Source organism: Lissotriton vulgaris, unplaced genomic scaffold, assembly GCF_964263255.1.
Source record: "Lissotriton vulgaris unplaced genomic scaffold, aLisVul1.2 SCAFFOLD_1231, whole genome shotgun sequence".
Taxonomy (NCBI): Eukaryota; Metazoa; Chordata; class Amphibia; order Caudata; family Salamandridae; genus Lissotriton; species Lissotriton vulgaris.
This window is the reverse complement of record NW_028243170.1, coordinates 239,577-252,856: the sequence shown is the minus strand read 5'-3', so window position 1 is coordinate 252,856 and position 13,280 is coordinate 239,577. Positions and strand designations below refer to the sequence as shown.

At 46.7% G+C, this 13,280-nt stretch overlaps 1 protein-coding gene across 6 annotated transcripts in view; it reads left to right on the top strand.

The window, feature by feature from the left end:
• Window positions 1-13,280, top strand: part of LOC147668685 (collagen alpha-1(V) chain-like) — a 323,501-nt gene that overhangs the window by 207,279 nt on the left and 102,942 nt on the right. For all 6 annotated transcript variants that reach the window (XM_086948522.1, XM_086948518.1, XM_086948520.1 and 3 more), the window contains 2 exons: window positions 6,147-6,191; window positions 6,627-6,680. In XM_086948522.1, the coding sequence (XP_086804648.1) occupies window positions 6,147-6,191; window positions 6,627-6,680 (99 nt within the window). The remainder of the gene's footprint in view (window positions 1-6,146; window positions 6,192-6,626; window positions 6,681-13,280) is intronic.

The following is a 13,280-nucleotide window of genomic DNA, read 5'->3' as shown; positions in this document are numbered from 1 at the left end:
TACACAGACCTCCCCTGATGAGGCACTGCTGTGCACAGACCTCCTCAGATGAGGCACTGCTGTACACAGACCTCCCCTGATGAGGCACTGCTGTGCACAGACCTCCCCTGATGAGGCACTGCTGTGCACAGACCTCCTCAGATGAGGCACTGCTGTACACAGACCTCCCCTGATGAGGCACTGCTGTGCACAGACCTCCCCCGATGAGGCACTGCTGTACACAGACCTCCCCTGATGAGGCACTGCTGTACACACAGACCTCCTCAGATGAGGCACTGCTGTACACAGACCGCCCCGATGAGGCACTGCTGTACACAGACCTCCCCTGATGAGGCACTGCTGTGCACACGGACCGCCCCATATGAGGCACTGCTGTACACAGACCTCCCCTGATGAGGCACTGCTGTACACACAGACCTCCTCAGATGAGGCACTGCTGTACACAGGCCGCCCCGGTGAGGCACTGCTGTACACAGACCTCCCCTGATGAGGCACTGCTGTGCACACGGACCGCCCCATATGAGGCACTGCTGTACACAGACCTCCCCTGATGAGGCACTGCTGTACACACAAACCTCCTCAGATGAGGCACTGCTGTGCACAGACCTCCCCTGATGAGGCACTGCTGCAAACAGACCGCCCCCGAAGAGGCACTGATGTACACAGACCTCCCCTGACGAGGCACTGCTGTGCACAGACCTCCTCTGATGAGGCACTGCTGTGCACAGACCTCCCCTGATGAGGCACTGCTGCAAACAGACCGCCCAATGAGGCACTGCTGTACACAGACCTCCCAATGAGGCACTGCTGTACACACAAACCTCCTCAGATGAGGCACTGCTGTACACAGACCTCCCCTGATGAGGCACTGCTGTACACACAGACCGCCCCTGATGAGGCACTGCTGCACACAGGCTGCCCCTTCGCACAGGCTCCAGCAGGGCTCTCCTGTATTCATATATAGACACAGGCTCCAGCAGGGCTCTCCTGTATTCATACACACAGGCTCCAGCAGGGCTCTCCTGTATTCACACACAGGCTCCAGCAGGGCTCTCCTGTATTCATACACACAGGCTCCAGCAGGGCTCTCCTGTATTCACACACAGGCTCCAGCAGGGCTCTCCTGTATTCATACACACAGGCTCCAGCAGGGCTCTCCTGTATTCATACACACAGGCTCCAGCAGGTCTCTCCTGTATTCACACACAGGCTCCAGCAGGGCTCTCCTGTATTCACACAGGCTCCAGCAGGGCTCTCCTGTATTCATACACACACAGGCTACGACAGGGCTCTCCTGTATTCATTCACACACAGGCTCCAGCAGGGCTCTCCTGTATTCATACACACAGGCTCCAGCAGGGCTCTCCTGTATTCATACACACACAGGCTCCAGCAGGGCTCCCCTGTAGTCACACACAGGCTCCAGCAGGGCTCTCCTGTATTCATACACACACAGGCTCCAGCAGGGCTCTCCTGTATTCATACACACACAGGCTCCGACAGGGCTCTCCTGTATTCATACACACACAGGCTCCAGCAGGGCTCTCCTGTATTCACACAGGCTCCAGCGGGGCTCTGATGTATTCACACAGGCTCCAGCAGGGCTCTCCTGTATTCACACACAGGCTCCAGCAGGGCTCTCCTGTATTCATATATAGACACAGGCTCCAGCAGGGCTCTCCTGTATTCATACACACACAGGCTACGACAGGGCTCTCCTGTATTCATACACACACAGGCTCCAGCAGGGCTCTCCTGTATTCACACAGGCTCCAGCGGGGCTCTGATGTATTCACACAGGCTCCAGCAGGGCTCTCCTGTATTCATACACACAGGCTCAGCAGGGCTCTCCTGTATTCATACACACAGGCTCCAGCAGGGCTCTCCTGTATTCATACACACAGGCTCAGCAGGGCTCTCCTGTATTTACGCAGGCTCCAGCAGGGCTCTCCTGTATTCACACAGGCTCCAGCAGGGCTCTCCTTTATTTGCAGAGGCTCCAGCAGGGCTCTCCTTTATTCACACAGGCTCCAACAGGGCTCCCCTGTAGTCACACACAGGCTCCAGCAGGGCTCTCCTGTATTCACACAGGCTTCAGCAGGGCTCTCATGTAGTCACAGAGGGTCCAGCAGAGCTCTCCTGTATTCATTCACACACAGGCTCCAGCAGGGCTCTCCATTATTCACACAGGCTCCATCAGGTCTCTCCTGTATTCACACACAGGATCCAACAGGGCCCTCCTGATTTCGTACACACACAGTCTCCAACAGGGCTCTCCTGTATTCACACACAGGCTCCAGCAGGGCTCTCCTGTATTCATACACACACAGGTTCCAGCAGGACTTCCCTGTATTCACACACAGGCTCCAGCAGGGCTCTCCTGTATTCACACACAGGCTCCAGCAGGGCTCTCCTGTATTCATACACACACAGGTTCCAGCAGGCCTTCCCTGTATTCACACACAGGCTCCAGCAGGGCTCTCCTGTATTCATACACACACAGGTTCCAGCAGGACTTCCCTGTATTCACACAGGCTCCAGCAGGGCTCTCCTGTATTCATACACAGGTTCCAGAAGGGCTCTCCTCTATTCATACACACACAGGCTCCAGAAGGGCTCCCCTGTATTCACAAGGGCTCCAGAAGGGCTCTCCTGTATTCATACACACAGGCTCCAGCAGAGCTCTCCTGTATTCACACAGGCTCCGGAAGGGCTCTCCTGTATTCACACAGGCTCCAGAAGAGCTCTCCTTTATTCACACAGGCTCCAGCAGGGCTCTCCTGTATTCATACACACAGGCTCCAGCAGGGCTCTCCTGTATTCATACACACAGGCTCCAGCAGGGCTCTCCTGTATTCATACACACAGGCTCCAGCAGGGCTCTCCTGTATTCATACACACAGAGGTTCCAACAGGACTCTCCTGTTTCCACACACATATTTCAACAGGGCTCTTCTGTATTCATACACACACAGGCTGCAGCAGGGCTCTTCTGTATTCACACACGGCTCCAGCAGAGTTCTCCTGTATGCATATAGACACAGGCTCCAGCAGGGCTCCCCTGTATTCATATAGACACAGGCTCCAGCAGGTGTCTCCTGTATTCATATAGACACAGGCTCCAGCAGGGCTCCCCTGTATTCATACACACACAGGCTCCAGCAGGGCTCCCCTGTATTCATACACACACAGGCTCCAGCAGGGCTCTCCTGTATTCACACAGGCTCCAGCAGGGCTCTCCTGTATTCACACAGGCACCAGCAGGGCTCTCCTGTATTCATACACACACAGGCTCGAGTAGGGCTCTCCTGTATTCATACACACAGAGGCTCCAGCAGGGCTCTCCTGTATTCATATATAGACACAGGCTCCAGCAGGGCTCTCCTGTATTCATATATAGACACAGGCTCCAGCAGGGCTCCCCTGTATTCATACACACACAGGCTCCAGCAGGGCTCTCCTGTATTCATACACACACAGGCTCCAGCAGGGCTCTCCTGTATTCATATATAGACACAGGCTCCAGCAGGGCTCTCCTGTATTCATACACACACAGGCTCCAGCAGGGCTCTCCTGTATTCATACACACAGGCTCCAGCAGGGCTCCCCTGTATTCATACACACACAGGCTCCAGCAGGGCTCTCCTGTATTCATATATAGACACAGGCTCCAGCAGGGCTCTCCTGTATTCATACACACAGGCTCCAGCAGGGCTCCCCTGTATTCATACACACACAGGCTCCGACAGGGCTCTCCTGTATTCATATAGACACAGGCTCCAGCAGGGCTCTCCTGTATTCATATAGACACAGGCTCCAGCAGGGCTCCCCTGTATTCATACACACACAGGCTCCGACAGGGCTCTCCTGTATTCATATAGACACAGGCTCCAGCAGGGCTCTCCTGTATTCATATAGACACAGGCTCCAGCAGGGCTCCCCTGTATTCATACACACACAGGCTCCGACAGGTCTCTCCTTTATTCATACACACACAGGCTCCAGCAGGGCTCTCCTGTATTCATATAGACACAGGCTCCAGCAGGGCTCCCCTGTATTCATACACACACAGGCTCCGACAGGGCTCTCCTGTATTCATACACACACAGGCTCGAGCAGGGCTCTCCTGTATTCATACACACACAGGCTCCAGCAGGGCTCTCCTGTATTCATACACACACAGGCTCCAGCAGGGCTCTCCTGTATTCACACACAGGCTCCAGCAGGGCTCTCCTGTATTCATACACACAGGCTCCAGCAGGGCTCTCCTGTATTCATACACACAGGCTCCAGCAGGGCTCTCCTGTATACACACACAGGCTCGAGCAGGGCTCTCCTGTATTCACACACAGGCTCCAGCAGGGCTCTCCTGTATTCATACACACAGGCTCCAGCAGGGCTCTCCTGTATTCACACACAGGCTCCAGCAGGGCTCTCCTGTATTCACACACAGGCTCCAGCAGGGCTCTCCTATATTCATATATAGACACAGGCTCCAGCAGGGCTCTCCTGTATTCATATAGACACAGGCTCCAGCAGGCGTCTCCTGTATGCATATAGACACAGGCTCCAGCAGGGCTCCCCTGTATTCATACACACACAGGCTCCGACAGGTCTCTCCTGTATTCATACACACACAGGCTCCAGCAGGGCTCTCCTGTATTCACACAGGCTCCAGCAGGGCTCTCCTGTATTCACACAGGCACCAGCAGGGCTCTCCTGTATTCATACACACACAGGCTCGAGTAGGGCTCTCCTGTATTCATACACACACAGGCTCCAGCAGGGCTCTCCTGTATTCATACACACACAGGCTCCAGCAGGGCTCTCCTGTATTCATATATAGACACAGGCTCCAGCAGGGCTCTCCTGTATTCATATATAGACACAGGCTCCAGCAGGGCTCTCCTGTATTCATACACACAGGCTCCAGCAGGGCTCCCCTGTATTCATACACACACAGGCTCCGACAGGGCTCTCCTTTATTCATACACACACAGGCTCCAGCAGGGCTCCCCTGTATTCATACACACACAGGCTCCGACAGGGCTCTCCTGTATTCATATAGACACAGGCTCCAGCAGGGCTCTCCTGTATTCATATAGACACAGGCTCCAGCAGGGCTCCCCTGTATTCATACACACACAGGCTCCGACAGGTCTCTCCTGTATTCATACACACACAGGCTCCAGCAGGGCTCTCCTGTATTCATATAGACACAGGCTCCAGCAGGGCTCCCCTGTATTCATACACACACAGGCTCCGACAGGGCTCTCCTGTATTCATACACACACAGGCTCGAGCAGGGCTCTCCTGTATTCATACACACACAGGCTCCAGCAGGGCTCTCCTGTATTCATACACACACAGGCTCGAGCAGGGCTCTCCTGTATTCACACACAGGCTCCAGCAGGGCTCTCCTGTATTCATACACACAGGCTCCAGCAGGGCTCTCCTGTATTCATACACACAGGCTCCAGCAGGGCTCTCCTGTATTCACACACAGGCTCCAGCAGGGCTCTCCTGTATTCACACACAGGCTCCAGCAGGGCTCTCCTATATTCATATATAGACACAGGCTCCAGCAGGGCTCTCCTGTATTCATACACACACAGGCTCCAGCAGGGCTCTCCTGTATTCATATAGACACAGGCTCCAGCAGGGCTCCCCTGTATTCATACACACACAGGCTCCGACAGGGCTCTCCTGTATTCATATACACACAGGCTCGAGCAGGGCTCTCCTGTATTCATACACACACAGGCTCCAGCAGGGCTCTCCTGTATTCATACACACACAGGCTCGAGCAGGGCTCTCCTGTATTCACACACAGGCTCCAGCAGGGCTCTCCTGTATTCATACACACAGGCTCCAGCAGGGCTCTCCTGTATTCATACACACAGGCTCCAGCAGGGCTCTCCTGTATTCACACACAGGCTCCAGCAGGGCTCTCCTGTATTCACACACAGGCTCCAGCAGGGCTCTCCTATATTCATATATAGACACAGGCTCCAGCAGGGCTCTCCTGTATTCATATATAGACACAGGCTCCAGCAGGCGTCTCCTGTAGACACACAGATCTCTGCAGCTCTCCGGTCTCATTCAAGGCCCAGTTTCCTCATAATTTTTTTCTTTCCTCTTCACAGGGCACCTCAGGCAGTGACGGGCCGTCTGGACCACCCGGTGAGAGGGTAAGTAGGACCTTTCCTTGCCTCTGTGCATATACCTGCGTTAGATTCCTGTACCCACCAGTGTGGCCTGTGACCAGCTCTTAGGGCAGCATTATACATGCCCATAGGGCAATCTGTGTTGTACCTTCATTCGACACCTTCCATGGGGGAGCGAACCCCAGAATGTGTGGCACCATTCTTGGGATCCCTGAAGGCAGCTCCTTCAGTGTCTGCTTCTGGGGACGATACTGTTTGTTGCCCCTGGGGTCCGATCTTTGGAGGTGGAGGGCTTTAATTATATTCCCCCATGGCCATCGCTTCACCGTGTCCATGGTTGCCCTGATCGGAATCTACAGGGCATGGTGGGAGTGGCTGGACCTCTGCTGATGCTCTCTCTCGGCCTCTCTGTAGGGGGGCACCTTATTCCTCCTAACCTTTGTCGTCTTTGTGTTCTAGGGTCTACCAGGGCCGCAGGGTCCCAATGGGTTTCCAGGACCGAAAGGGCCCCCGGTGAGTACATGTTTGGAAGTTCATTCAAGATCCAATGTTAAATGGGGCAAACAATGAGGTATGGGGTGCTCAGAGCACAGGGGTAGTGGAGGAGATGGTGGTGAGCGCACCATAGGACACTGGCAATTAATCAGAATCTGGGGTAATCTATAAGATATGTTGAGTTAGAGGTAATCAGTAAGACACTGGGGAGCCTAATGAGACTTTTCAGTAATTGATAGGACTTTGAGGAGACCAATGAGAAGATGGGTTAATCAATAGGACCTTGAGGACTCCTTTGAGACACTTGGTTAATGAATAGGACATTGAGGAGGCCCTTTAGACACTGGGTTAATCACTAGAACATGGAGAAGGTCAATGAGAGATTGGGTTCATCAATAGGACATTGAGGACGCCAATAAGACATTTTGTTAATCAATATGACATTGAAAAGTTCAATGAGACAATGGGTTAATCACTAGAACATTGAGAAGGCCAATGAGACATTGAGTTAATCAATAGGACATTGAGAAATTTGTTGAGACACTGAGTTAATCAATAGGACATTGAGAAGGCCAATGAGACACTGAGTTAATCAATAGGACATTGAGAAGGCCAATGAGACATTGGGTTAATCAATAGGACATTGAGAAGGGCAATGAGAGATTGGGTTAATCGATAGGACATTGAGGATGCCAATGAGACATTGCGTTAATCAATATGACATTAGGGATGCCTGTGAGAGAATTGGTTAATTAATAGGACATTGAGAAGAACAATGAGACACTGGGTTAATCACTAGAACATTGAGAAGGCTAAATAGACATTGAGTTAATCAATAGGACATTAAGAAATCTGTTGAGACACTTGGTTAATGAATGTGACATTGAAGAGACCATTTAGACACTGGATTATTCAATAGGATATTGAGAAGGCCAATGAGACACTGGGTTAATCAATAGGACATTGAGAAGTCCAATGAGACATCCGGGTAATCAATGGGACATTGAGAAAATTAATAGGACTTTGAGAAGGCCAATGAGACACTGGGTTAATCAATAGGACATTGAGAAGGCCAATGAGACACTGGGTTAATCAATAGGACATTGAGAAGGTCAATGAGAGATTGGGTTAATCGATAGGACATTGAGGAAGCCAATGAGACATTGGGTTAATCAATAGGACATTGAGAAGGCCAATGAGACACTGGGTTAATCAATAGGACATTGAGGATACCAATGAGACATTGGGTTAATCAATAGGACATTGTTAATTCGTAATCTGCACTGTCGTTATATGTCTGCTGATTTTGAAGTTTGTTCGATTTTTATATGAAATAGCCACTTTTATCCTTCTATTTTTAAATGAATTTTTGAGAACATTGATTATGGCATCCCGTTATATGATAATTGTCATTTTATTCTATTTATATAATTTTATGTGAAATTTGCAGCTTTTAAGATATGTATTATCGAAATAAAGCTATTTTGACTGACTGACTGACATTGAGAAGGCCAATGAGACTAGGTTAATCAATTGGACATTGAGGAATCAGTTGAGACACAAGGTTAATTAATATGACACTGAGAAGGCCATTTTGACATTTGGTTAATCAAGAGGACATTGAGAAGGCCAATGAAACATTGACTTAATCAATAGGACATTGAGGACCTCAAAGAGAGATTGGGTTAATCAATAGGACATTGAGTATGCCAATGAGACATTGGGTTAATCAATTGGACATTGAGAAGGCCAATGAGACACTGGGCTAATCAATAGGACAGTTTGCAATCAACAAAATTGGACACTTGTTACACTGTTTGACTTTTGGTTCAGTGCAAGTAAGGAAACCCTCATAGAAGTCAATGTATATTTGAGGTTAGCGGTATATTGGCTTCATCCGCCCCACACTGACATTGATGCAGTTATCATCGGGTTTTTCCTCTTGGTGTGTACTGCTAGCCTCATCCAGAGGCACCTCCAGTCTCGAGTGCAGTGTCCAGAGACAAAAAGGATTTTCCCAAAAGGATTGGATAAAAAATGAAAAAGAGTGCCCGAAATTTTTTTTAATATTGGGCAAACTTACATTATTAAAAATTTTGAATACTCATTCATTAGCCAAGTTACGGGACTATATAGTATTACTAGAGTGATATTGTCGACATGTTTCAGCTCTATTGGGCCAGGCGGTCTGTAGAGCTTTCGTCAGGACTTACAAAGGGTTTGGTACAAACAAACATATAAAAAGCTACTCACACGAATTGTGCGGTAATCCCACAACTCAATGCATTGATTTGAGTATTGTATTCTTCTGGATCTATGAAAGAATATACATATAAAGCTATGTTAAGCTGTGAGCAGTGAATCCTTGAAAAGGGGGGGAGTGCAGTCACATAGATAGTGATTGATAGTGACACTAGTGCAGTTCATGAAAGGTTTTTTCATGAAGGTGAGCGTTTAAAATTTCGGGAAATAATTACTTTCCACTGAAAATCGCTCGTGAACTATGGAAACGGGAAAGTGGCTATCGCTATGGATGCTTTAACATTTTTTGGTGCAGGCGCTGATCAATATTGTGGCTCAACTGGAAAATCATAGATAGTCGAAATGTTCTCTCAGCCTCGTGTCGTATGTCATAGTGCAGATCATTCACACTCTACAAAGTTACCCTTTCATTCATTTGTATTCTTTGTTTTAAAACAATAGTTGATGTTGAAGCTCTCGCTAGAGTAAACGGCACCATGGCTAGTATTTACATTAATTAATCCAAGAAGGCGCTCTGGAAAGGTTGAGAAAACACAAACCGGCTATTACGGCATTCTGTGAAATCTTACCTGTCGTGATTACGACTTCTACTTCCTACAGGGGTACCTCAATCGCCACAGAGCTGAAGCGGAGACAGGAACCACTGTCAGGACAGATTAGCTAGTAATCTTAATCAATAGGACATTCAGAAGATCAAGGAGACATTGGGTCAATCAATAGGACATTGAGAATGCCAATAAGACACTGGGTTATTCAATTGGACATTGAGAAGGCCAATGAGACACTGGGTTAATCAATAGGACATTGAGAAAATCAATAGAACATTTAGAAGGCCAATGAGACACTGGGTTAATCAATAGGACATTGAAAAGGCCAATGAGACACTGGGTTAATCAATAGGACATTGAGAAGGCCTATGAGAAATTGGGCTAATCAATAAGACATTGAGGATGACAATGAGAGACTAGGTTAATCAATAGGACATTGAGAAGGCCAATGAGACATTGGGTTAATCAATAGGACATCGAGGACGCCAGTGAGACATTGGGTTAATCAATAGGACATTGAGAAGGTCAATGAGAGATTGGGTCAATCGATAGGACATTGAGAAGGCCAGTGAGACACTGGGTTAATCAATAGGATATTGAGGATGCCAATGAGAGACTGGATTAATCAATAGGACATTGAGAAGGCAATGAGACACTGGGTTAATCAATAGGACATCGAGGACGCCAACGAGACATTGGGTTAATCAATAGGACATTGAGAAGGTCAATGAGAGATTGGGTCAATCGATAGGACATCGAGGACGCCAATGAGATACTGGGTTAATCAATAGGACATTGAGAAGGTCAATGAGAGGTTGTGTTAATCGATAGGACATTGAGTACGCCAATGAGACATTGGGTTAATCAATAAGACATTGAGAAGGTCAATGAGAGGTTGGGTCAATTGATAGAACATTGAGGACGTCAGTGAAACACTGGGTTAATCGATTCGACATTGAGGAATCAGTTGAGACACTTGGTTAATTAATATGACATTGAGAAGGCCATTTAGACACTGGGTTAATTAATACGACACTGAGAAGGCCAATGAGAAATTAGTTTAATCAATAGGACATTAAGGACGCCGATGAGAGATTTGGTTAATCAATAGGACTTTGAGAAGATCAATGAAACATTGGGTTATTCAGTAGGACATTGAGAAGTTCAATGAGACATTGGGTTAATCAATAGGACATTGAGGAAGAAAAAGAGTGATAGGGTTAATTAATAGGACATTGAGAAGGCCAATTAGACACTGGGTTAATCAATAGGACATTGAGAAGGCCAGTGTGACACTGGGTTAATCAATAGGACATTGAGAAGGCCGATGAGACATTGTGTTAATCAATAGGACATTGAAATGGCCAATGAGACATTGAGTTAATCAATAGGTCATTGAGAAATCTGTTGAGACACTGGATTAATCAATAGGACATTGAGAAGGTCAATGAGAGATTGGGTTAATCGATAGGACATTGAGGATGCCAATGAGACATTGCGTTAATCAATATGACATTAAGGACGCCTGTGAGAGAATTGGTTAATTAATAGGAATTTGAGAAGAACTATAAGACAATGGATTAATCACTAGAACATTGAGAAGGCCAATGAGACATTGAGTTAATCAATAGGACATTGAGAAATCTGTTGAGACATGGTTTAATGAATGTGACATTGAAGAGGCCATTTAGACACTGGATTAATCAATAGGACATTGAGAAGTCCAATGAGACATTGGGGTAATCAATGGGATATTGAAAAAATCAATAGGACTTTGAGAAGGCCAATGAGACACTGGGTTAATCAATAGGACATTGAGAAGGCCAATGCGACACTGGGTTAATCAATAGGACATTGAGAAATCTGTTGAGACACTTGGTTAATAAATGTGACATTGAAGAGGCCATTTAGACACTGGATTAATCAATAGGACATTGAGAAGTACAATGAGACATTGGGGTAATCAATGGGATATTGAGAAAATCAATAGGACTTTGAGAAGGCCAATGAGACACTGGGTTAATCAATAGGACATTGAGAAGGCCAATGCGACACTGGGTTAATCAATAGGACATTGAGAAATCTGTTGAGACACTGGATTAATCAATAGGACATTGAGAAGGTCAATGTGAGATTGGGTTAATCGATAGGACATTGAGGATGCCAATGGGACATTGGATTAATCAATAGGACATTGAGAAGGCCAATGAGACACTGGGTTAATCAATAGGACATTGTTAATTCGTAATCTGCACTGTCGTTATATGTCTGCCGATTTTAAAGTTTGTACGGTTTTTATTTGAAATAGCCACTTTTATCCTTCTATTTTAAATGAATTTTTGAGATCATTGATTATGGCATCCCGTTACATGATAATTTGCATTTTATTCTATTTATATAATTTTATGTGAAACTGGCAGCTTTTAAGATATGTATTATCGCAATAAAGATATTTTGACTGACTGACTGACATTGAGAAGGCCAATGAGACTAGGTTAATCAATTGGACATTGAGGAATCAGTTGAGACACAAGGTTAATTAATATGACATGGAAAAGGCCATTTAGACATTTGGTTAATCAATAGGACATTGAGAAGGCCAATGAAACATTGAGTTAATCAATAGGACATTGAGGACGCCAAAGAGAGATTGGGTTAATCAATAGGACATTGAGTACGCCAATGATACATTGGGTTAATCAGTAAGACATTGAGAAGGCCAATGAGACACTGGGTTAATCAATAGGACATTGAGAAGGTCAAGGAGACGTTGGGTCAATCAATAGGACATTGAGAATGTCAATAAGATACTGGGTTATTCAATTGGACATTGAGAAGGTCAATGAGACATGGGGTTAATCAATGGTGCATTGAGAAAATCAATAGGACATTGAGAAGGCCAATGAGACACTGGGTTAATCAATAGGACATGGGGGATGACAATGAGAGACTGGGTTGATCAATAGGACAGTGAGAAGGCCAGTGAGACACTGGGTTAATCAATAAGACATTGAGAATGACAATGAGAGACTGGGTTGATCAATAGGACATTGAGAAGGCCAATGAGACATTGGGTCAATCAATAGGACATCGAGGACGCCAGTGAGACATTGGGTTAATCAATAGGACATTGAGAAGGTCAATGAGAGATTGGGTCAATCGATAGGACATTGAGAAGGCCAGTGAGACACTGGGTTAATCAATAGGATATTGAGGATGCCAATGAGAGACTGGATTAATCAATAGGACATTGAGAAGGCAATGAGACACTGGGTTAATCAATAGGACATCGAGGACGCCAACGAGACATTGGGTTAATCAATAGGACATTGAGAAGGTCAATGAGAGATTGGGTCAATCGATAGGACATCGAGGACGCCAATGAGATACTGGGTTAATCAATAGGACATTGAGAAGGTCAATGAGAGGTTGTGTTAATCGATAGGACATTGAGTACGCCAATGAGACATTGGGTTAATCAATAAGACATTGAGAAGGTCAATGAGAGGTTGGGTCAATTGATAGAACATTGAGGACGTCAGTGAAACACTGGGTTAATCGATTCGACATTGAGGAATCAGTTGAGACACTTGGTTAATTAATATGACATTGAGAAGGCCATTTAGACACTGGGTTAATTAATACGACACTGAGAAGGCCAATGAGAAATTAGTTTAATCAATAGGACATTAAGGACGCCGATGAGAGATTTGGTTAATCAATAGGACTTTGAGAAGATCAATGAAACATTGGGTTATTCAGTAGGACATTGAGAAGTTCAATGAGACATTGGGTTAATCAATAGGAC